A 25,912-nucleotide genomic window follows, 5' to 3' on the forward strand; every position below is an offset into this window, starting at 1 on the left:
AGCTTAAGCATCTCTGGGCAGGTGGAGGACACGTGGTTCGTTTACATCAGGCAGCCAGCAAGTGTGCTTTATAGATAGAGGAGAGTGAGGTGCGCGTGACTTCTGCCTGCCCTGGCAAGGTAGCAGTCAGTCTTCTTTTTCATGTCCATTTCATCCCTGGGCTGTGGGAGTATCTTTGGAAGCTGACCTTCATGGTCTGGGATGCAGACCTGTTGGTTCTGATACATTATAGATGTTTGAGAAGTACTGGTTAAATACAATACCTGATTGGTGTTATGTTAAAGGTGGAAAGCTAGTTCAAGTCCACTAGAGGAAAACCAGGCACACGTTTACCTTTAGAATGTGGAGAATGGGTCCGGAGTGGAGAAATGTGGCCAATGCTATTGGGTACGCCTTTTGGACCACTGATCTATAGTTTAGGTAGGGAAACAAAGTGACTTGTGTCCTTCAAATGAACAAATTAGTTTCATAACAACAACCTTATTTAATAAATTAAGAACATGGATGTTCGCTGATGGCTTCATGGTTAGGATTCTGGGCTTTCAACTGTCATGGCTTGGGTTCAATCCCTGGTTAGGGCCTGAGATCATCCTGCAAGCGGGTGCCACTGCCAAAAACAAACACAAAAACAACATAAGTCTCCCTGGGAATTAAGGGCTTAGCCAAAAAAGGTGTAGGGTAGGGGTTCTTAAATCGTATCACCTTTAACCCTCATTGGGAAAGCCTGTGGAACGCTTCTCAGCATAAGAATTTTAAATGTGTAAAATAACCCATTTTTTTTTAAAAGAACGTCTTCAAAATAAACCCTCTAATATGTGGCATAGTAAATAGTAATATATGCTTCTTTAGTAACGCATTAAAACATAGTCTAGCTTCGGGCCTCATAATTTCCATAATTTTGAAGTAGAGCCATGAAAATTGGTATTTCAGCTATTATTTGGTAAACAAAAACTGTGCTTCTGTTGTGACAATGGCCAGGTAGTTGGTAATGTGTGGTTTTACAAGCAGCAATGAATAAAATGTTAAGTAGTTAGTGAAAATAAGGCTGTATATTTTTCTCATCTATGTTCACAGCGCCTCTGATTTGTGTCCAGTGGCCCTTTGGGAGTCCATCAACCCATAGATCCTAGGAGCTAGAGAGAGGACTGGGACTGTCATTTCTCTATATTGTTCCTTTTGGGAGGAGGTTAGGACTTCCCTGGTAGCTCAGACGGTAAGGCATCTGCCTACAATGTGGAAGACCTGGGTTTGATCCTCTGGAGAAGAAAATGGCACCCCACTCCAGTGCTCTTGCCTGGAAAATCCCATGGGCAGAGGAGCATAGTAGGCTACAGTTCATGGGGTTGCAAAGAGTCGGACACGACTGAGCCACTTCACTTCCACTGAGGCCAAAGCTGTAAGCAAATGTCCCTGCTTCTTCAAAACATCTTTTTGAAAACATGAAAGCCAATGTTTACTAGTTGTCTCCTGGGGTAGGCACTGCCTGAAGCTCAGAAGACATTATTTTATGTAATCCTCACAACAGCCCTATATGGTGGGTTTTCTTATCCCCATTTTAAAGGTGAACCCATAAGCACATTGAAGTTTTTCTCTTCAGTGGGGTAGCTGTGATTCACAGCCCTGTCTCTCTGATTCCAAGGCCTTTTTGTTCATTCCACAACTGTGAAGCCTTCTCAGTGGCCATGTCCCCTGCTGCACCCTCCACCAATTTATCGCTATGTTCCCTCCGCTTGGTCAGGTGCTGTCGGCATCCAGGAGGCCGAGGATGCTGCTAAACATTGCCACAGTGCTGACAAGCCGTCATACCTGTGGTGCTGAGGTAGGGGAATCCCCAGTGTAAGTTCTAACCAAGCTGTAATCTGGGCGGCAAATCATTAGCCAAATTTCCCTGGTCCTTTTTGGCAGTCTCCGTGGTGCGGGCGGGGTGGAGGATGGGCCTTACCTTCCCCTGAGGTTTGTACTGAGGTCTATTAGCGCTGCGTACCCAGCAAAGCCTGTGGCTTCAGGTGACCCTCCCTCCCTGAGTTCTTGAACCATCGATCTCTCCGTCAAGCTCCTGTTCTTGCATGTGTTTACTGAGTTGCTTTCTGGTGGAAACATATCATCTTTGTGTATTTCAGTAGCTATTACTATAAGCATAAAACTTAAGTCAGTTTTGATTGCATCTAGCTTTTTTGTTCTTTTGTTCAAGAGTAGAAAAAGCTTTCTCCCTTCCCCTTCAGCATTATCATCATCTTTGTCCCATTACACTTTATCCCCCACCATGACACCACCCACACCCACACCCCTGATTTAACAATAAAACTTGGGGTGGCTGCTGAGTGGGAAAAAGGCATTCACAGGCCCCACGCTAGACTGACATGAATCACAGTCTTTGAGGGCTGGTTAGTACCTGGAATTTACATTTTTAACCAGCTTTCCTCCCAGCGCTTCTGATGGTGATTAAGTATGAGAAACACCACACAGTAATAGGATCCTCATTAAAAACAAAAATCCCCTTGTACCAGAAACCGTGCCCATCCACGTCTTTTAAGTCCTGTGGCTTGTACCTGCTACCCTCTCAAATTCCGTGCTCACCTTTTCCCTGGCTACTGTTCATGGACACAATCTCTCAACTTATCTCCCTTGTTGGGCAAGGGCTCAGTCGACAGATCCCTGCCCCCTTTCCCATTTCAAAGCCTTCCTGTGACGACTCATCATGCTACAGAATGACTTGAGACTCCTTATCAGCACTTGCAGGGTCCGTGAAGGTCCATTTCTACCCACTCTGTATCCTCACCCAACATACTCTGGAGTCTCACACTCCTTGTGCTTCCACATAGCACCTGGACTTAGAATTAATTTTCCAGCAGCCCCAGGGAAGGTATTTTTTGTGTTACGTAGGTATTCTCTCATACCTTAATTGCCTTTGAAAATGTTTTCTAGTCTGCCTGGGGAGGTCCCTCCTTGGAGTCAGCCTACGTTTGGCATGCTCTTCGCTCCCAACTCTGCAAGACTCTTAAGAGCTCTCTGATCGTGCTCTGTTTGACCCCAGGCTGAATAATTGCACATTGCTCGGAATTCATCTTGTGAGCTTGCCATTTAAAAATTGTGTAAACCTTAATGGTTTTTTCAAGTACAGTTCTGAAACTATACCCATATCTTTAAGCCTATAGAGGTAGCATATGGTAAAATTGTTAATACTTTTGCTTTATATCAAAAATCCTCACCTCATTCTTACTTGGTAGTTCTCTAGTTGTTTTAGATGCTTTGGAAAGGATGATAGCTGTTTAAGAAATTGACTCTATAATCCAGGTATTAGGAATAATCCCCACCCCAGCTAACAAGAGGTATTTTTTTCAAGTAATCTGAAGCTCTGCAGGTGATGGTTTCTTAAAAAGTGTTTTCCAGTTTAATAATCAACTGGTAGATGGTTTGTCTTGTGGGTTTTTTGTTTTATTTTTGTGGGGGAAAGCTGGTTTCATTTTGCAGTGGAGGAGTTAGCACTTTGGAATGTTCTTTGTCTCCTTTTTTTTTTTTTTTTGGCTGCCATATGCAGCATGTGGAGTCTTAGTTTCCTACCGGGATCGAACCCCCACCCCCTGCAGTGGAAGTGCAGGGTCTTAAGCATTGGCCTGCCAGGGAAGTCCCTCTTAATTGTATAATGCAAATGGTTTTATTTGAAGGCCTTCCCTACCTTCTTGGGAGGTAGACTGAAGTGCTGTGGTCTCTCAAAACTTTGAATAGTTAGAGCTTTTGGTATTGAACTTGGGACCATGGAAAGATTTGTAATTATGGACTTTGTAATTTGAATTGAGACCACCGTGGTTATAGTAACCCTTGGCAGGTAAGGATTAGTTTGAAAGTTACTGGATTGTGGTTGAGCATCTGTTTAGAAACGTGTTCAAGAAAGCTATTATTGAGTTTAGTTTTTGGAGTCACGCATATTCTGGGCATTTTAATCCACCATTTCACTGCAGTTGTAACCTAAACCTGCTGGTGTGCGCTGTGGCTCCAACCACCATTTCATGGTAGTTTAATTACAGGCTCAGTTCTTTTGAAAAGTCGGGAAACCTCCTCAATTGAATTCTGCAAACCAAGTATGTAAACCATTGCACAAATGCTCTTTTAAACCCTTACAGCTAGGCACTTTTCCAGACCCCGGGAAAAGACAACTCTGCAGCCCTAAGTTGTGGTGGGCTTGCATTTCGTTAAACTGACGATGTCACTTATGTTCTGGAAAGAGCCCCTGAACTAGTGGCTGTACTTGTGATGAAAGATATTTATGCACTAAGTTGCAAAGTCAAAAGGAGCTGGTAAGATCCAGTAGCATATTCTGGGATCCTGAGCTGACTTGACCCTCTGGGTAGTTTCCCATGTACCTTAATTTCACCCTTTGCATAAAGGCACCAATGATACCAGAATCCCACACGTTGTGTTGTTGGGTGGGATGTCCAATAAAATATTTGGAAGAGTGTCAAGCGATATATAAAACACTTCACACCAGTTGCAATACTTAGCGCTGAGCACTTTGAAATTCTGCCAGTGGGTAAAGATGATCTGTTATAAAGAGGTGTGAATTTCACTTACTGAAAGATAAGGAAAGTTTCGCTGGCAAAAAAAGAGGCAGAAAATAAAGGGTCGGCATGTGATTGGAAGGTTGGTCTGCTTAAAGGACCACTCTAAGTTACTAAAGCAGAAGTTTAAGAAGACATTTTGATTTTTAAGATAACGCTTCCATGGGTTTCTGTTGCATGACTCTCTTTTCCCTTGGAGTGGAAATTTCTCCTGTGAGACTCCTGAGCAGTTTCTAGGCCACTGTTACATTTAACACCAAATGCAGATCACAGTGGTCAAGCAGTACTGATAAGATAATGGGCATTCTGAATTTCTAGAAAATATTAGAAGAGATCTCAAACTGGGTTCACCATGGGGCCCTTTCTCTTTTTTTATTGAGGTGCATTGTATTCACAGCGTCATAATGGACAGCGTCATAATTCGATATGTGTATATATTGCAAAATGAGCACTGCAGTAAGTCTAGTTAACATCTGGCACCATACATAATTTGAAAATTATTTTTTCCTCTGGTGAGAACTTTAACATCTCTTCTTAGTAACTTGCAAATATGCAGTATGGTGTTAACTATAGTCACCAATGCATAGTCACCGTGCTGTGTATTACATCCTGTGACTGACTTATGGGACCCCTTTTCTTAGAACCAGTGCTGTGGATCACACTTGGGAAAACAGTAGGGGTTTAACACTGAATTTTTGAACTGTTTAATGCTGTAGCTAAGTGGCCCAGTTAGTTCTGGGGTTGTAGGAAGTCGTGGGCCTGTCAGTCCAAGTGTTTGATGTTCTAAATGGGGTCTGTCTAGGTCGGAGAGAAAAAGAGCTTAACACCAATTTTTCTGTTTGGAATATGATAGGTCATTTAAAAAGAAACCATTTTGTGGATGTTAAATTGTTAATAGAGTTTGCATGCGTATTATTTTTCTTTGCATAGAGGGTATGGCTTTCCTTGAAGAAACTGCAGAAGCTGTTCAAGTATTGGTTTATACATTTGTCTTTTTAGGTGTTTTCGTTTTAAGTTATGTGCTCATTTTAGACTACCTACAGGGTGTAGGGAAATGGGGAAAAACCCAGATCTCTGATCTTATGACAAGTAGGCAACCACTGTTGATGTGTTGGTATGTGAGACAAATGGCTTATTCCTATATATAACTAAAGGAGACAAAACTGTGCTGAGATTAAAAGCACTGGATCTTTGGAGCCCAGTTGCTTAACTTTGGATCCTAGCTTTACCACTTAACTTATTAGCTCTGTCACCGTGAGTACATCTTGATGCCTTGGCCTTATTGAGCTGGCTGTACTTTCAGTACTTAGCAGACATTTTTGTCTCCTTACTGATAGCATTCTGTCCATTAATGTTAAGTATGATGCTGGTTGTAGGTTTTTTTTGTAGATAACTCCTTATCAAGTTGTGGACGTGCCCCTCTGTTCTTATTTTCTGGGAGCTTTGATTTTGAATGGGTGTTGAAGTATATCAAATACTTTTCCTCATCAATTAATACCATGTGTTTTTATTTTCTTCCCTAATTTATTAATATGGTATGTCAGATTGATTTTTTTTTAAGTATTGAATTTGTATACCTGGAGTAAATCACATTTGGTCATGGTACATAATAATTTTCCTGTATTGCTAAATTAATTAAGGATTTAAAGAATTTGTTAAAGATTTTTGTGTTTCTATTCACGAGGGGTCTGGTCTGTAGGTTTCTCTTTTGGGGCTAACTTTGTCTTGTTTTGCTGTTAGGGTAATGGCTTCATAAAATGAATTTGGAAGTGTTCTCTCCTTTTTTATTTTCTGTAAGAGATTATGTAGAATTGCTGTTTAATTCTTTAAATGTGTGGTAGAATTCTCTAGTGAAACTATCTGGGCCTCAAGATTTCTTTTATTTGGAATTTTAAAATTTCAAGTTCAATTTCCTAAGCTATAGGGCTGTTCAGATTACCTGTTTCATACTGGCGGGTTGTGGTTTGTGTTTTTTGAGGAATTAGTTCATTTCCTTAAATTGTCAAATTTATGTGTATACAGTTGTTTGTAGGATTCCCTTATTATCCTTTTGGTGTTTGCAGCATTTGGAATGATAGTTCTTTGGTTCCTAATACTGGTAATCTGTATCTTTTTTTTTTTTTTCATCAGTCTTGCTAGAGTTTGTCAATTTTATTGACCTTTGCAAAGAAACAGTTTTTTGCTTCACTGATTTCTTTATGGTTTTTTGCTTTCAGTTTCATCAGTTTCTGCTGTTATCCTGTTCCCTTCCTCTCCTTGCTTTGGGTTTTTAATTTATTTTTAACTGAAGGATAATATTGTGTTGGTTTCTGTCATACGTCAACATGGTTGCTTTGGGTTTCTTTTTCGCTTTTTCCAAGTCCTTGAAGTGGGAGCATAGCTTCATGAGTTGAGACTTTAAAATGAAGGCTGATACTTTAAAATATTCTTAACTCTCTAGTGTGAGGCTATTCCTATTAGTTACTAATGTAACTTTTATGTATTCCTTAAAATGCAGGGTTCTTACTTATGCAGGTTATTAGCTGTTATTTTTTTCCATATTTAGTAAGTTGCTAAGTTAAATGTAGAAAATGTTCCTTGGATTATTCCAGTCTCGAATTCTAGAATGTCACTTCCGGAAATTCAGCTTGTTGAATTACAGCTGAGCATCCCTGTGCCTGTTGTTTAAGAATTTAGAATTGGAAAAGATCTCAGACTTGGGGTCAGCAAACTAAGGCCCTTGGACCAAATCCTGCCCTTCTGGCATCTTTTTGTACCGTCCTCCAGCTAAGAATGATTTCTGCCTTTTTACTTTTTTTTTTTTTTTTTAATTTCCAGCAATGCTGCAGAGGCTTATGGGATCTTAGATCCCAAACCAGGGACTGAACCCAGGCCTTTGGTAGTGAAAATGCCTAGTCCTAACCACTGGACTACTGGGGAGTTCCCTCTGCCTTTTTAAAGGGCAGTAATTCAGTTGCATACAAACGTTTGTGACAGGACCCAACTCAGCCTGCGAAGCCTGTGGTCATTTCTGTGTGGCCCTTCACAAAGCAAGCCTGCTCACCGCTGCCTTTAGATATCTAAGCCAGCTTCAGAGCCGTCTGGAAAATGTGCAAGTACAGGTCCCAGGTGCCTCGCCATCTGTCGAAGCACATGCCCCTCCCTGTGCCCTCTGTCTTTGTTGCTGTGCCATTCTCCAGCCGCATTCACTTTGCAGGCACCCCCTGGGCCCTTCTGAGGTGGGCAGACTTGGGTGTCGACTTGACTGAGTCTGGCCTAGCCAAAGCCAGAGCAAAGGAGGGTGCCTGGGCTGCCTCGGGGCATTTCTGACATGAATGTGATTTTTGACATCCGAGTTCACAAAGTCCAAACTGCTTTATCTCCGGAAATCGTATTTCATGGTTGATTTGCAGCCTAGCGTAAAAACTCTGGCAGAAACCGTAGCATTTTTTTTATAGCAACATACATGTTTTTCATAATAGGTCTGAGCTGGGAGAGAGCCTGCCCACCTAAAGTTAGTGGGAAGAAAGCTGGATATTCACATTGTTTAAGTGAAACTTATTTCATCCTTCCTGGACTTAAAAAAAAAAAAAATCCTACCTTTTCTACTCTGGGAAAGAAATCTTGTTCTCCTTTGGAGTAGAGTCGAAGGCCGTGCCTCCTTGGGTCAGCCTGTCGGGTGCCCTCCCCCTGCCGCTCTGGGAGATTGGGGGAGGTGGCAGGTGGTGGCTGGACCCCTCTCCATGCCCTGTGGTGGACAGCATTATTGAACTAAAGTGTCATAGGAGCAGCTCGGTCGTCCTGGGCCAGGCGCCTCAGGTCTTCTGTCCTCTAACCTCAGACCCTGTCCTTCCCCTCTTGGCACCTGCTTGTCCTTTTGGGGGTGCTGCTGGGACTGCTTTAGCTCCCTTGAATGTCCCCTTCCTGTCTGTCAGGGTGAGCCTGACCCTGCGAGAGGGTTTATTGTGCCCGTGACCTCTTCTCCGTGTCCCCTGACCTGGTGATCTTCCTTTAGTCTCCTCCACGGACCTCCGGGCCTGTTGCCTTCTTTTGCCCCTGAAAGCCAGGGTCATGGCGTTTCTCCAGCGGCTCCCAGGAGAGGGCAAGTGGCTTGATGTTCAGCGCCTTGTGGCCACGAACAAAAAGTGTCAGCTCCACCCCCCCCCACCACCAAAAGAAAGCCAGGCTTTTGCCTAGTCTCCCTTTTCTTTGCTTCATTTTATAACTCTTGGTTTTAGCCTCCCACGTGGGCTAAGTCAGGATGTGAGTACTGGAGAGTCCCCCCTCCCTTTGCCCACTGAGCCTTGCGGGTGGTGGCTGTACTTTGAAAAGTCTCCTAGTCTTCAGGGAAATGGCCGTACCAGGAAGAAGAGCTACACTATGGTGGTATTAGTGTTCTGGTTCCAGAGTGTAGAGGGATGACAGTTGTATCTCATAGATTACTCTTTTTTAAATCCTCCTCTAGTTTCTTAAGGAGATTGTTTCTAAGTTGCTGTTCTTTTAAAGTAGAGCCAGGGAAAAAAAAATAAAGTAGAGCCAGGCTCCTGCCACTTCCCCAGTAGGTGTTGGGGGCCCACATGACTGTGGGAAATGCCCTTTTCACTGCTCCTGCGGTGGGAAAGGGGAGGCCGGGTGGCAAGGCAATTAGCAATGTGTTGACAGTATCCTGAGTGTACCACAGTGTGAGTTTTAAGAAATAGTCATTGTGGCTGGTACTGTAAACAGTCCCATATGGTTTTCCTTAACATACGTTTGCATGAAAAGAGCTAGGGTGTTATTTCTGTGTTGTATGGCTGTCAATTCAACTTCAATAGGTCGTTTGGTTTAATTTTTTCCTGATTTAGTTTTTCTTCTCTGTGCATGTCAGAAACTGTGCTCTGAAAATATGCCCAAAGTGTTGATGTCATTGTTCCTTTCAGAATTCTGCAGCCCCACCCTAATGCTGGGATTTATTTATTTATTTTTATTGAGGCAGTTGTAATTGACATAACATTTCAGGTAATGATTCAATAAGTGGAAATGTTGCAAAATGATAGCCCAGTGTCTGCTTAACACCTGTAAGCACATGTAATTACAAATTACTTCCCTTGTGATGAGAACTTTTCAGGTCCACTCTCCCAGCAGCTTTCAAATATACAATACAGTATCCATAACTAGCTTCAATGCTGTGATCGCACCCAAGGCACTGCCAAGGGCCGCAGACATGTGTTAGTGGCAGGAAACCATCTCCAAGGCCTCAGACAACATCTACATGAGGCAGCCCTTCAAGCACGCGCTCAATGATGAGGCTGGTGATTGGTGGGGATGGGTACAGAAGACCACCCCTTGCGACCCCTTTGGACTGGTGCCTGTTTTTTTTTTTTTTTTTCTCCTTTGGCTGAGTGGCTTGCAGGATCTTCATTCCCTGACCAGGGATTGATCCAGCACTCCCTGTAGTGGAAGCTTGAAGTCTTAACCACTGGACCGCCAGGGAAGTCTCTGGGGCCTGTCTTATGGTTGATCGAAGGGTAGAAACTAGCTTCTGGAAGTTTGTTGCTTTGATTACCACCCCACCCCCTGCCCCGCCGGTAACTGAGAGTATAAAAGTGCCATTTGTTTGTTTGTTTGCCATTTGAATGTTTTTGGACCACTTTACTGAGAGAGATGACTCATACAGTTGCTTAATTAAAGTTCAGTGGTTTTTATTATATTCCAAGTTGTGCGACCATAACCACAATTTTACAACATTGTCACTCCAGAAAGAAACCCTGTGCCCCTTTGCCATCGCTCTGTTCATTCCTTGTAGATCCCTATATCCCAGGCCTGGCAGCCACTAATTTGCTTTTTGTCTCTAGGGATTTGCTTTTGCTGGCCATTTCATATAAATGGAATCATACAATGTGTGGTCCTTTGTACCTGGCCTCTTCCTCTTAGCATGTGTTGTAGCTTATGTCAATATCACATTCCTTCCATGGCAAAATAATTATCCATGGTGTAGATAGTATCATACTTTGCTTATTCATTTATAACTCGATGGGCTGTTGGGTGTTTTCACTTTTTGACTGTGAGTCATGCTGCTTTGAACATTCCTGTTGGCGTGGGTTTTGTGTGATGAGATTAATCATCCTGCAGCTGTTATAAACGGGGACTATATGACCACGTTGTTGAACCTGAGACAGACTGAGGAAGCACCTGCTTGACCTTCACTTTAATCCCTGGAAATGAATTAGGTTTTTGAATGTCTGAGAAGTCTTCTGATACACAGACCTGTTGTTAAAATTAAATTTTTTAAAAACATAATTTTAAATTTAAGTGTGTTTTGATAAACTATGAAGACATCTGTTTATCGTTTAATTTCAGTAATGTGGCCTTGTTGCTTCTGCCTCACAATATTCTATTTTTTAAAAATCTAGCATACTCAGTGTGCGTTCAAAGGATGTTGTTCTTGAACCCTTAGGCTGTCAGCTGGGGTGGAACGGGGCCCATGAGGAATGCTTATGCTATTTTGTTGTTCTCAGAGTGGTTATGCCAGTGGGGTTGGTAACTCTGGAAGATTTTTTTAAAACATGATATATTTTACATAGAGTAAACTCGAGTGTACAGTTCTGAGTTGTAACCAAAGCATACGGTCCTGTGAACACACCACTGTGAAGATGAGGATACCTGGGAAGACTTTTAAAGCAGATACTCGACTGATTTCCAACTGTGTTCGGAGTCCCTTTTCCTTTGCTTCCTCTTTTAGGGGTCTATCAGGAAGACCAGAAAGCTGGTAAACTGTGCAACCCACGCCTGGCTCTTAGGTTCTCTGACACATCAGAGTCTCCGGTTTGGGGGAAAGGGATTCTCTCTCTGCCTTTGTGCTTCCTCTTGTGGGGAGCTGCAAACAGATCTGCCAACAGCTTCAGGGCCATCCTCCCACAGAGAGAGTGCAGATGTCTGAAAAGAGGAGGCGGGAGTAGGGGTGGGCTGTCTGACCTGGATGTGTGTGGAGGAGGTTGATCAGAGGGCGCCCGGTACCAAGTATCAGGGAGGGCAGGGAGCTCTGGAAATTCCAGAGTCGGGGGAGTGGGAGGTGGAAAGGAAGGAGGCTGGGTTTGGGGCCTCAGCCCTTGGGCATGGTGCAACCATGGAAATAATTAACAACCTCTTGGAGCTTAAATTACTCGAGCTTCATGGGAGAGACCTAGGAGACAATAAAATTGGGGGGCGGGACGGTCCTAATTTTTATAAGCCAGGTGCTGCTTAAATGTGGGCGAGCAGAAAGGAACGCAGCCTAATTATGCAGAGGGGACTAGTGGGGTTGTGGCAGGGTGGTGGTCCCACAGAGGCAGAGACTGGGTGTTGTGTAGCTTAAAGCCCTCACACCTGAGGTCCAGAATTTTCTTAGGTGAAGTATTTGAAGTCAGAAAAAACTTAAAGGTGCAAGTCACGGTCACGGGGTAGAGTCCAGAGTTTTTCTGAACGTGTGACAATTGCTTATTTTCTGAGGCCAGCCTCTCTAATGTAATTCGCTTAGTTAAGGAGGTTACCATATCTTAGCCTCTTAAAGCTGAAGAAGTGGAAATCTAACCAGAGCATATTTCCCTGCCTTTTTGCCAGGGCACCAAGTGTCATAGGATTTCATTGGCAGGACTCTCTCTTCTATTTGGGCTAGTAAGCTTGGCTGATGTAAGTACATGGCTGATGTACTTAACTTATGTCCATAGGGCTGCCCACCTTATGGATCAATGATTAAACGGCAGTGCCTAATTTTGAGGGATTGAACATTGGTGCAGGCTCCTTATAGGGACCCTGTAGGGGTCCTCCTGTAGGGGACCTTATAGGGACCCTCATTTCCTCATTTGAAGAAATGAGGTGAAGTAAGTGAGGGCTGTAAGTGAGGAAGGTAAATATGACATGAGGTGAACAGTGGACAGTGGTCGCTAGTTAAACGTCATTCTTGCCTAGGCAGAGTTTTCTAAGAACTTGTGCCAAACAACATTTTTATTAGCCTAGTTTGGACTACCATGCAATCCATTTGAAGTAAGTGAGGGCTGTCCTGACCAGTGAGTTTGAATGGTGCAGAGAGGCTCTGGTGGGGGACTTGGGGGAGAAGCTGGGGGTCTCTTCAGGCAATCTTAAGTGGCAGGGTTATTAACTATTGGTGGGAAGGAGTAGGGAAGTCTGAGCCGGGTTTTGATTCCAGACTTGAGATCAGGACAGTGTGGTGAGCATTGGGGCGGGAAGAAGGTTCCAGCTGGATATACAGATTTGGGATTTGGCCAGGGTAAGAGTAGTGAGGTTCATTCTCCCGAGAGAGGCCTGCCTATAAATGGGTCTCTGGGACAAAATGAGGCAGGGAGATGAAACCTTGTCTTTCCTGGCCTTCTTTTGATAGTGGTGTATTTAATTTGGACCAGACCTCCAAGTTGATTCCTCTTAAGTTCTTGTTGAATAAACACAGACAAAGTGGGCAGTGGTCTGGAAATGAGGACATTGAGTTGCCTGTTGGACAAAGGACACATTTTGCCCTGGGACAGGTCGCTGTGTTGCTGAGCACTGTGGAAGGCTCTGTCTGAGTGCTTCGCTAGTTAAACGTCATTCTTGCTTGGGCAGAGTTTTCTAAGAACTTGTGCCAAACAACATTTTTATTAGCCTAGTTTGGATTACCATGTCGACTTGAATCCGGCGTGCTTATATTTCTTTTATCATTGAATCTATTTTCACATTTTCTGATTTGTAGGCATTTATGACATTGCTATCTTGCATTCCCAAATTTGGGTAATCATTCACATCATATTTTCAACCCAAGTTGAGTAACTCTGTTACAGCAAGTACATTTTGTTTGGTCATGTTACATGTTCCTTACTAGACAGGCATAGAGGTTGAAATTGGATAATTAATTGCAGAGCAGTGGCTCTAGCTATAACTGGTGGCTATAGCTAGCAGGGAGTTTGGACTTTTTTCTATTTCTATCGATATAACCTTTTGGTGACTTGAGTGTGATTAGTTTGGAGATGGAGTTTGGTTTTCTTTTTTGTATTTAGTGGTTTAGATCAGTGGTTCTCAAACATGGCTGCATATTGGAATTTCCCAGGGAGCTTTAAAAATGTGATGCCTGGGTCCCACCCTCAAAGTTGTCTATAACTGGTGTAGGATGTGGCATCAGAAGTTTTATAGTTCCCCAGGTGGTTATAATGCACAGCTAGGATTATGAAAACTGCTGGTCTGGGTGTTCCAACAAGATACAAAAATAGGATGATTAATTTAGCCAAATGAATTTTTCATTTGACTCACAAAACATTGATTGAGCACTTGGGATCAAGATGACCAAGAAGGCTGCCTCGTTAAGGCTTTTGGAATTCATTTCTTTGACTTCCAGTTTTCATTTTAAAAACTTGGCTCTGGAAAAGGGATCCTAGGTAGGTGTTTCAGCTCTAGCTCTGCTTTCTGGAGTCTTCTCCAAGGGCCGGGAGCAGCTTGGCTGACAAGGGAGCACCCAGGTCTGGAGGAAGGTGAATATGACATGAGGTGAACAGTGGACAAAATGGTGTGATCCCTGTGTCCCTGGCAAGGCTGGCACACTTGATGGCCACACGAGCTAGGCGGCGGTGACCGCCGGAAAGGTCATTCAGACCTAGGGTATTTCTACTGAATTGGGAAATAAGCCCACAGTATAGACATACAAGAACACTAAATTGGATTTCTTTTGTAATGTGTTTTCTTCAATTTGCAACCTGGCTGGAGGTTAGCCCCTCTGCCTTTCTGCTAGGATGGTCGCCACGCTGGGCTTGGCTAGCAGTCAAGGGCTTTGTGTGTACCAGACAAAGACACCCCCTTTTCCTACCCAAGGGATAGAGTGTGCTCCAGCTCAGCCCCGGGGCTCTGGTTCAGCACACAGCCTGGCCAGTGACCCACGGGGTGGCCCTGCCAGCGCTGCCCCCTCCACCATCATGGGGGTTTGTGTTCAGTTGTGGAATGTGCCAACTGAACTTGGGCCTGAGGCCATTTGCAGGGAGTGATGATTTGTTTTATACACTTTCAAAACAGAAAACATCTGTTCTGGCCAAGGAGGGATTGAATAATTGCATAGTGGCTTTCCTAGTCACAGTTCAAGTACTGCCGGGTGCACTTGTCTTCACAGCCCCAGAGCTCGGTCACTTCCACGGTGGCCTGACCCCCCACCCCTGGCTTCTCAGACCCAAAAAGAACGAGATCACATGTTTGTATCAAGTTTGACATTGAAATTTTTTTCCCCCCAGGGGCCAAATTCAGTCTTAAAACCATGGTTCTGGGGGATAAAATTCAAGCTTCCCCCTTTTAACTTCCTAAAACCACTTTCAGAATAGCAAAGCCAGCTAGATTATTTTTTGTCAAATGAGTTTCCCAAACATAGGCTCCCTCATTCCCAGCAAAACTCTTACCTGGGACAGGAGGTCGCCTCTTGCATTGGGCAGTGATTGTGCTCCGGTGGGGCAGTGGTGTGGATGCCCCTCCAGGGGTCGCTTCCTGATGTGGGACTCAAGGCTCCTTCCTGAAGAGGCCTCAGGTCATTTGGCTGAGCACAGGGCTCGGCTAACCCCACACTCCCTGACCCGACCCTGGGCCCCATGGCCTGCCAGGCGGCACCGTCTGAAAGCAGGGGGCCCCTCCCTTTGGGGTGAGCTCCTGTTGGTATTTTTATGAGGGGTTTGAAGTCCCTTTGCTGTGCCCACTTGCTCCTCTCACACTTGGTGGTATCATACAGGTTTCTGGGCGGGTAATGCTTGTCTCTGCCTACACACGGCATGCTATGTAGGTATACACACAGCCTGTCGTTCAGTTTTGTTCTAAATGTTGTCCGTGAGGTTTGGCAGTGCTACCCTAATTGCTCTGTGTTTGGAAATGGAGAAGATGAACGAAATCACTCCTTCCCTGCTATCTTTGCTACTGCATTTGCTTTTGTTTTTTTAAGCAAAGTTAAAATCTATATTTTGGTGGGTGTATTAGTCAGCCAGGGCTGTTGTAACAAAGTACTACAAACTGATGACTTCAAGCTGCTGCTGCTGCTGCTAAGTTGCTTCAGTCGTGTCCAACTCTGTGCGACCCCATAGACGGCAGCCCACTAGGCACCCCCATCCCTGGGATTCTCTAGGCAAGAATACTGGAGTGGGTTGCCATTTCCTTCTCCAAGAAGCCTATTCTCTCCCAGTTTTGGAGGCTGGAGTCTGAAAGCAGAGTATCAGCAGGGCCACGCTGCCCTAAGGGGTCTAGGGCAAGTCCTCACTGGCCTCTTCCAACTTCTGGTGGCTCTGCATGTTCTTGGCTGGTGGCCATCACATGCCAGTCTCTCCCTGTCTTCACCTGTTCCTGCTCCTCCTTCCTATGTCTTCCAGGCTTCAGTCTCTGATAAGAACTTACTGGAATTAGGACCTACCTGAATACTCGAAGATAATCCATCTCGGCATCTTTAAATTAACTACTACATCTGCAAAAACCCTTTTCCAGATCAGGTTGCACTCCCAAGTTCTGAGGGTTAGAATGTGGCCATATATTTTGGCGGGGGTTGGGGGGGGGGTCACTCTTCTACCCTCAACAGTGGGAATAGATGAAATCGTTTGGTTTTCAAATGCCAGTTAACTTACATGTTACAAATGTTTGCATAGGCCAGAATAGGACATATCTGCTGCCCAGTGTGGGCTCTGAACCTAGTTTGTAGCCCTCATTCCAGTGCACAAAAGTGCACTGGAAGGTGTTCCAAATGTCATTGGAGATCAACTCTGTGTAGATTGAAGGAATTCTTCCAGTCCATTTTGGCACTCCTTAGTTTATGGAAGGAATTCTAGTGTAATTTTCTTGTGAAACCACACTGCGGTCAACTGTGGATCTTCCAGTTTTTGTTTTTTTTTTTTCTTTTTGCCCTTGGTTTAAGCACAGGGTGCTTTGTTTTGACGCTTCTTAGCCTGCCCTCTTTTCCTTCATGTGGAAAAAGCATCAGCCTGTGGTGGGCTCATGGGACAGTACAGAGTAACTCCTTTTGTCTCATTGTGGTTCTTTATCTTAACCTTCTCAAGGAATGAGTACTTTGGCAGATACAACTAGAGAATTGATTGCATTTTGCTTTTCATCTAAGTATCATACTGTTAGATGTTCTTGAAGATTCTGGATGCAAGTAAACCTGCAGAGGTTAATGCAGTTTCTATAACCTTGATCTCAGTCCTTGACTTGAGCTCCACTTTGGTGGGGGTTGGGGGGTAGCCGGTGGGATGGGAGAGAGGGGCATCAGAATGCCTAGCAAGTTGTAGCATATTGAATTGTTCAGTTTCTGCCAATTAAAAGTAGGTTACTGAGTGGTGCAATTTCTTGTTTTTCCCCAATAATAAAAAACAAGGCATCCTTATTGCAGAACACCTGGAATACAGAGTCAAAAGTTTTGAAGTCATTTATGATACCCATCAACAGTGGATGGAAACCCTTTTCTAGTACTCTAGATCCTCATTAAGTTATTTCATCTAAAGTGGAATGTCTTTTATCGTGTTTTTATTTGATTTCTGGCTAGGCTGAACGTTTTGTTATGCTGTTTCTAGTTGGCTGAATTATCCGTCTGCATTTTTGGCACAGTTCTTCTGTGGTTGGTGTTGCCATTCTTACTGTGTTACCTGGTAATCTGCAGCCTCTCCCTATAGTGTTGAGAAAGTTCTAGCTCATGACAAAGGGGATAAGTGATGTCCATAGCTCTGTTCAGAGTTTCTCAAAAGTTCATTCATCAAACTGTGCTTTGCTTCTCAGTGTTTCATCTGACCATCTTGCCTTTCCCCCTGTTCTCCAGCTGATGGTGAGACCATTCTGAAAGGCCTCCAGTCCATTTTCCAGGAGCAGGGGATGACGGAGTCAGTGCACACCTGGCAGGACCATGGCTATTTAGCGACGTACATAAACAAAAATGGCAGGTGAGGTGACCGTGAGTGCTCCTATTCGGATCTGAGCGCTTCAGCTCTATGTGTATGTAAAGAGTGGTGGCGGGGGGAGGGCATCCAGAATTTTTTTCCTTTCCTCCTTTGGCATCTTTGAGGAGGGGACTAGAATCCAGTGCTTCTAGCTGCGCAGTAGAATCATGTCACAGAATCCCACGTCTAGGCACTCCCCCCAGAGATTAAGGCCACTGAGGGTTGCTGTTTCTCTAAAGACCCTCAGGTGATTCTGTGTGCCCAAGACTCAGAAGCCTCGGGCAGCATAAGCAGTGTGAACTGGCAGGCAGTGATCCAGATGTGCTGTGCTGCACTCAAATGGTTGCTGCTGCAGCAGGTCTGGGGCCGCACCCCAAATAGTATTTCAGGCAACCTCCTCTCGGAGGATGTTGATACTGTGGGTCAGTTGACCCCACTGTGAGTAGCACTGTAATAAGTGGTTATCAGTTAATGCAGACTGTAGTCAAATGCAGGATGAAAATGTCTGCAAAGAGCTTGATAGGAAGCTAGGGGCATCCAGGAGTTTAAGATTTGGGGTTTTGTTTTCTCCTTAAGACTTTATAGATGATCTATCTAGACTTTTTCTCTGATCAGTATGGAAATGAAAGTCAACCTGAGACTAGGGAAGGAAACCTAAATTAAGAAATGACTGAGAACAGGGGACTTCCTGGTGGTCCAGTGGTTGGGACACTGCTCCCCATGTGGGGCTGCCTGGGTTCCATCCCTGCTCAGGTGACTGGATCCTGCATGCTGCACCTAAGAGCCTGTACAGCCAAGTGAAAAAGAAAAAAGAAATGACTGATACCAGAAGATTCTGGTGCACTGAGTTCTCTGTATTTCCCTAAGTCTATGTAGTATCTTCTAGAGTCTAAAACTGTTAAGAGTCTTAGTAATTTGCGCTATTAATTTTAAAACGTGAACTCCTGTGTATTTTTGATGGCTTTCGTTCTTTTCTCCCAATGGAAACTAAGTCCTAGAGTTCCACGAGGTTTCATTAATGTCCCACATTCTCCCCGTGTTTTTCTAATTAAAAGAACCCCCCGCTCCCATCTTAGGCTCAAAAGACAATGTTGTGAGGTGAAGGAAACTTGTATTTTTGAGCTCACCTCCCCTTCTCTTATTCTTTTTGTAAGTCTATGTAGTTCTTCCCTGTGAACATACCTACACCTCTCAAAGAAACCCTAACCCCAGTGCCCTCAAGCCCAAATCTGTATTTCTGACTGCATAGCAAACCCCCATGTATGTATGGAATAGATCCCTCCAATGTATCTAAAGTGATTTCCTCTCAAGGGTCACCCAGACCCTCCACTGTTTCCGTCCTCGCCCAGTTACTGGCAAGTCTCCTGGAAGCAGAGGTCTGCAGCTGGCCTTACAGCTTCTGGCCTCTCTTCTCCATTCTCTCTGCCCCTCTCTCTCCCTGTCCTAGGTGTGGTCCATAACTTGGGGACCACAGCAAATCAGACCTTGCTTCTCTGCCCCCTTGTAGGTTCTTCCTCTAATCCAGCTGAAGCCTTGAAGCTCTTGTGTAGTCGCTCAGTTGTGTGCCTCTTTGCAACCCCACAGACTGAAGTCCACCAGGCTCCTCTGTCCATGAAATTTCTGAGGCAAGAATACTGGAGTGGGTTGGCATTTCCTTCTCCAGCGCATCTTCCCAGCCCGGGGATGGAACCCACATCTCCTACATTGGCAGGCGGATTCTTTTCTGCGAAGCCACCAGGGAAGCCCCTTGCATCTATCTCCTACCACCTCCTAAGGACCTTTGGGGCTGGACAGGGCCAACCATTCTACTTCAGTTCTTGAATCTTCTACCCTAGACACCAATCCCAGTTTTCTAGAAGACTTAGAATTCTTCCTGGAAAGGAGTTTTTGAGTGATAAGAGCTGTTGGAAATGGCTTCTGAAAACAGAAAAGAAAATTAACATGTTTAGTTTACTTTTTTCCTTGGCCTTGCCATGCAGCTTGGTGGCTCTTAGTTCCCTGACCAGGGATGGACCCCGGGCCCCCTGCAGTGGAAGCACAGAGTCCCAGCCACTAGACCATCAGGGAAGTCACTAACGTGCTTAGTTTAAAGACTTGTTTCCACAGTGGTCTTCCTTTTCTCTCACTTGCTCACCTGGGACCCATCTCCATGCTGCCTAAGATCTTGGTCCTCAGTCACCTTATTTTTGGTCTCCATTCCCCCCCACCCCGCCCCCTTGCAACTTTTCCTCCTTCATTATTTTTGCTTTTAATCAGACGAGGTCAGTGCTTGTCCCCACCTTCTGGCATTCTCTGTTTTCCTGCGGTTCTCTGGTGGAAGATTCTTTGCTAGAACCACCTAGCTGGTTAAGAGGTGGCATTTCTCTATCATTCTTTGACCCCTAGCTCCTCTCCTTTGTGTGGCAGATTAGGGTGGGGGGTGATTAGCTAGTTCAGGAGTACATGAGTTAGTGGTGTCCCTGGCCTGAGCTTGATTTTGAGGCCATTTAAGGGCTGAAGGTGAAAATTAACTAGTTGTATTTATCTTTTTTAATCCAAGCACACTGCTTGTATTCTCTGAACAGAATTCTTCATCTTATTTAGTATTATTATTCACGTTTCTTTAACCACACCTTATAGTGAGATAAGTGATTTTAGAACTTCCCTGATAGTTCTATAGCTAAGACTCCTTGCTTCCAATGCAGGGAGCCCGATTTGATCACTAGTCAGGGAACTAGATCCCTCATGCCCCAACTAAGACTGGTGTAGCCAAATAAATATTTAAAAAAAGAAGTGATTTTATATCAGATGTGTACATACATATCTGCATATATACAAATATACATGTCTAATTGAAGGAAAAGTTTCTTCAGATAATTCTCATGCATGTGTGATACACTCTTTTTATTTCATAAAAAAGCTGGTCAGACACAGTGAATTAGAGGTTAAAGCTTTTCCTGTAAGGAGCTCCTTTTCTTTTCCTAAACAACTCTTTAAAAATATAAGAAGCATATTTGATCTGCATGCTTTACAAAACATGCCAAAAGCTGGATCTGACTTGCAGGCCGCTAACTCAATGAATGTAGCCACCACCTGCCTGCAGTCAGAAAAACACGGCTCTGTTTTGAACTCCGAGGGAAATTGGGAGAACTGAGTTTGCTCTGCCCCACCCTCCCATCCTTTTAAGGAGGGATCAGTCACTGCTGAGGAACCTTCTTAAGAATGAGATTCACAGGACTTCCTGCTGAATCACTTTCTGGGCCAAATAACCTGTTTGAAAACCTTAGCACTTGATGATTCTGTCTAAAATCTTGCCTAAATGATTGGCCTCCCTGCCCCCATGAAGAGGCTCTAATAAGAAAGCCACAGGGTTAATTATGTTATTTAGGGGAAAAACAGAGTAGTGGTTTTGCCTTTTAACTGGGTTGGTGCCTTTTTTCTTTGAGTGCCATGATACAGTTCCTAACCTTGCAATTATGCTCTCCTCTGTAGCTTTGCCAATTTGAGAATCTACCCGCATGGATTGGTGCTGCTGGATCTTCAGAGCTACGATGGCGATGCGCAAGGCAAAGAAGCCGATAGTGTCAGTTTCCACTTTCATTTGCTCAAGTATTTCAGGATCACAGAAACAGCTCAGTTCAATGATAAAATCACTTTCACCTAATTGCTGACTTCCCAGTTAATTTTAAACTTGGCTGCCTTCAGATAAATGATTTTAGAAGAAAAATAATTGTTCCTCAAGTGATTTTTAGTAACCTGGTTCTCATCTTTCCCTTGACCATTTGAATAGTGAGTAATGACTTGACTTTGCACTGGAGGGAATGTAAACCTTTAACCAGGATATTATAGCTGCAATATCCTTGAGCCTTCCCCTTTCCTATTACTTAGGATATCTTTTGATACTCTTGATACCATAGGCTGAAGTGAGATTGGCAGTGGGAGGGGTAGATGGCAGGGGAGTATGGAATTGGGCCAGGCCCGCAGGCTGCTGGAGAGCTGGGGGAGGACAGTTACATCTGGACACCTGCCAGAGTAACAGCTCTGTCAACATGACCTTCACCTCCTGGTCTGTAATATAGCTCTCTACTCAGCTTATTTGATAAGCCCATTGATTTCTTTTCTTGTAATTGCAGCTTTTGAACAAAGTAGAAGAAAGAATGAAAGAATTGAGTCAGGACAGTACTGAGCGGGTAAAGCGGTAAGTCCACTCCTGAACGTTCTTTTATATTTGGTTCATTGATAAAATGGGCTTCCTTGGTGGCTCAGATGATAAAGAATCTGCCTGCTAATGCAGGAGATGTGAGTTTGATCCCTGGGTGGGAAGATCCCCTGGAGAAGGGCATGACAGCCTACTCCAGTATTCTTGCTGGAGAATCCTGTGGACAGAGGAGCCTGGCAGGCTACAGTATATGAGGTCGCAGAGAGTTGTACACAGCTGAGTGACTAAACAACAATAAAAACAATAAATAAAATAATCGCAATGGTGGTAGCAGTGTCTATGTAAGATGTGGAAAAGATCAGTCAACTTCTGCTTCTGGCCACTTGATAGGCTAATGTAGATGGCCCTGATGGCAAGAAGACTCTGTGTGTGTGTGTGTGTGTGTGTGTGTGTGTGTGTGTGCGTGCGTGCGTGCGTGCGTGTGTGTGTGTAAGGAATGTACAGTGATCCCAAGGGGTGAAACTGTAACGCAGAGAATCAAATGGGGCTGGCACCTCAAAGAGGAGCTAGAAAACTGCTCCTCAACTGTGTCCAGCTGAGAGAAAAAAATCATCTATCTTTCCTCAGAGTTCTGGGCCCCACAGTATAATTAAGCAGTTTTAAGAGATTTTGACAGGGTGGGATGATAGAAAATTTGCCTCAGTGCTTTCAGGTAGGATGATATTGACATTGCAAGACCATCAGAGCCAACCTACCTTGAGCACCCCCAGTGGGCTTGTTGCAGGAAGGTAGACCCCTTCCAGGGCCCGAAACTGGGCTCTTGTCTAACACTTGGAAATGAATTGTCCGAGGAGACACATGTGCTGACAAAGCAAGAGGTTTTATTGGGAAAGGGCACCCAGGTGGAGAGCAGTAGGGTAAGGGAACCCAGGAGAACTGCTCTGCCTGGTGGCTCACAGTCTCGGGATTTATGGTGATGGGATTAGTTTCCGGGTGGTCTTTGGCCACTCATTCTTTTTTTTTTTTTTTTAATATGTCTTTATTTGGCTGAGCCAGGTCTCAGTTGCAGCATGTGGGATCTAGTTCCCTGACCAGGCACCGAACCCTGGTCCTCAGCATTAGGAGCACAGAGTCTCAGCCACTGGACCACCAGGGAAGTCCCTGGCCACTCATTCTAATTCAGAGTCTTTCCTGGTGGCGCACGCATCACTCAGCCAAGATGGATGCTAGCAAGAGGGATTCTGGGAAGTGGACGGACACGCGGTGTCAAAAGACCTTTCCCAAACTCTTCCGGTTGGTGGTGACTTATTAGTTCCGTATTCCTTATCAGGATCTCCTGTCATAAAACAACTCATGCAAATGGTTACTATGGTGCCTGGCCCAGGTGGGCGGTTTCAATCAGTGTGCTTCCCCTAACAGGTTCTTTTCAGTTGATGATGAAGACCATTAAGCTTTTGTTGAGTGCAGCTACTATGCCACCTGTAAAAAAAAATTCATTTCCTTACCTCTTGTCACTAGCTAATGGCTAGTGACTGCCATATTGGACAACACATGTTGGACAGCACAGACGTATGTACTAGTGGTGTCAGATGTTAGAAGAGCTTTGATAGAAGTAAAGTTTTGGCATTCTTTGGGAGGGGTAGAGTCTGGCAGGTCCTGGGAATTAAGAATGTGAATTAATCATGGCTGCACAATAAGTTATTTTGAGCGGTTTGGCCTTGCTCTGCCTGGGTGGTTCCTTATCGGACCCCCCAAAATGGGTCTGTCCCTGGACAGCAAGGAGTTCAAACCAGTCAGTCCTGGTAATCAGTCCTGAATATTCTGATATTCTGAAGGACTGATGCTGAAGCTCCAATACTTTGGCCACTTGATGTGAAGACCCGGCTCATTGGAAAAGACCCTGATGCTGGGAAAGATTGAAGGCAGGAGGAAAAGGGGACAACAGAGGATGAGATGGTTGGATGTCATTACCGACTTGATGTACATGAGTTTGAGCAAGCTCCGGGAGATGTTGATGGACAGGGAAGCCTGGCATGCTGCAGTCCATGGGGTTGCAAAGAGTCAGACAGGACTTAGCAACTGAACGACAATAACAGCTTGCTCATAAAGGCAAATACATAGACTCAGTAATACAGAGAGACTTGATTAAGGTCAGACCATCACTGTTAGAAGTGACCAGAATACAGACTTCTCTAGTTCAGGGCATTTTCCACTAGAGGGAATCCTTACTGGCTGTTTAAGGATATTTAAGTAATTAATGGTTCATCCTGCTAAATTTGATCAGCCTGGAGGAAAGCCCCAGGGCTGGTGTAAAATAATTAGAAACTTGTTTAACCTCCAGCTTGAATGCAAGGCAGGAAACTGCCTGTGAAGAGAGCAGGACCGCAGGACATAGTATAGAACTTGGCGGCTTGATTGAAATCTGTCAGAGCAGCCAGACTTATTTACCCCCCCAGTTCAGTTTATGGATCCTCAGGCCCTTCCTCATCCTCAAGGAACTTGTCCACACCCACACTCTTCTGAAATTTCCCTCTTTTCCTGTTTGCAAAGTTTACCTAATCTTTCCGGAATTGATCCATCTGAATAGAATGGGTTCCCACTGTGTCTTTAGTTGGGTGATAAAGAATTGGCCAACATCAACATGCCAGATTTTTGTTTTTATTGGTGTGGTTTTTATTGGGGTTACTTCTAGGAGTGAATGAATAGATGAAATGCGTTTATGGGCCTCAGCACTCATGAAATCTGGTTCCTGTGTGGTTGTGGTGTGGGAATTTTTGAAGTGAGAGTGCAGTTACACTTCCGATTTCAGTTCAAAACACAGCACAGGCCTTGTTTTTCCTTGTCACTGTTTTTACATCTTTTTATAAAATCAGGGTGGAGGGGGCAGGAAGTTATTGGGAATACTTTGTTGTAGGCCCTTTGTTTTTGGCCTCAAAAGGACAAGAATGTTGCCGCTTTGCTGTCTGAGAAATGACATTGTTAGAGACTGAATTATTAACATCTGAAATGATTACTCCCCTGTGGGCAGCATACCTTTAATTTTTCCTACCTGGTGAGAATTTCAGTCTTTGCAAACTTCTCAAAGATGTCCTTGTGTGCATCCCTTGATGGGAACCAGGACTCTATTCCAAGGCTGCCCTATTGTTTCTTCTGACTGTTCTTCCTTTGTGTCCATATCCCCTCCCTTCTCTGATTAGCATGTGTTTGAACCTGCTCCCTGGAACTCAGGGAAGATCCTGGAGGCTGAAGGAAGCCTATTTCCTGTCGTCAAGAAATGGAGGGACAAAGAAAGACTTTTGTGCCTAGGAGCCCCCAGGGTCCTGCTGGGTATCATAGAATGAGTAATTCATCAAGGTGAAGCCATCCTTAAAGATCCTTGCTTCTTTGGATCTCTTCAAAAACGACTGTGTTGCAATACTCTACCTGCACCTAAGGCACCATTGACACATTTGAGAATGGACATTGTTTACATTGGTTTTGTGCAAGAGTTCAGTAACTGCCAATAGCTGGCTGGCTGTCAACCCCGAGGGGTGGATTTCCTCCCCCAGAAGCCCTTGAGTTGATGTTGCTTCCATCCAGTGTCACAGGGGCTCCGCTCATCAGCCAGGGGTGGGAGACGCTTCTCCCAAGTCCCGTTTGCCTGCTCACGGGGGTTGTCCTGCCGGGGCAACGACATTTTACAAGAAAAACAGTTAGCTCTCTAATTCCAACAGCTGCATTTGTTCCAGAAGATGAAGAAGTGGTTAAATCAGGAGGAGTTGCGAGTAAATGATAGTTTATGGAAACTTGCTTTGTAAATTCAGTGCCTTTGACAGATACTAGTATTTCCTCATGGGGCTTCCCAGAGCCAGTGCAGAAGACGTGAGAGATGATGGGTTCGACCCCCTGGGTCAGGAAGATCCCCTGGAGAAGGGATTGGCAACCCACTCCAGGATTCTTTCCTGGAGAATTCCGTGGACAGAGGAGCCTGGTGGGCTACAGTCCATGGGGTCACACAGAGTAGGACATGACTGATGAGACTTAGCACGGACGCAATATTTCTTCACTGAAAGCCTTGTTAACCTGTAACAGGTTCAGACTGTATTCTTGGAAACAAGTGAGCAGGGAGAGCAAAGACGTTTGAGAGCAAGTCGGAGGTAGCCCAGCATTTTAGGTACCTGGGGTTTGCTTACTGTGAACCCCGCTGTATTTGAGGACGTAGAACTTGCACGTGGTTGTGGTGTGTGCGTGGTGAGCTCTCACCTTGTTTGTGTTCCTCTTCATTTGCCAAGCCCCCTTTCTAAGTCTGGTTTTCCCTGTCATGTAGTGACCTCTGCTGGCAGTTTCTAGTTACTCACTCTGTGTAAGATACTCAG

General features: G+C 44.5%; 1 protein-coding gene across 2 annotated transcripts in view; it reads left to right on the forward strand.

The window, feature by feature from the left end:
- The window catches only part of SMS (spermine synthase), a 49,358-nt gene that overhangs the window by 3,007 nt on the left and 20,439 nt on the right, over positions 1-25,912 (forward strand). For both annotated transcript variants that reach the window (XM_070291450.1, XM_070291451.1), the window contains exons 2-4: positions 17,302-17,422; positions 20,891-20,981; positions 21,532-21,596. In XM_070291450.1, the coding sequence (XP_070147551.1) occupies positions 17,302-17,422; positions 20,891-20,981; positions 21,532-21,596 (277 nt within the window). The remainder of the gene's footprint in view (positions 1-17,301; positions 17,423-20,890; positions 20,982-21,531; positions 21,597-25,912) is intronic.

The sequence above is a fragment of the Ovis canadensis genome, chromosome X (assembly GCF_042477335.2).
Source record: "Ovis canadensis isolate MfBH-ARS-UI-01 breed Bighorn chromosome X, ARS-UI_OviCan_v2, whole genome shotgun sequence".
NCBI lineage: Eukaryota > Metazoa > Chordata > Mammalia > Artiodactyla > Bovidae > Ovis > Ovis canadensis.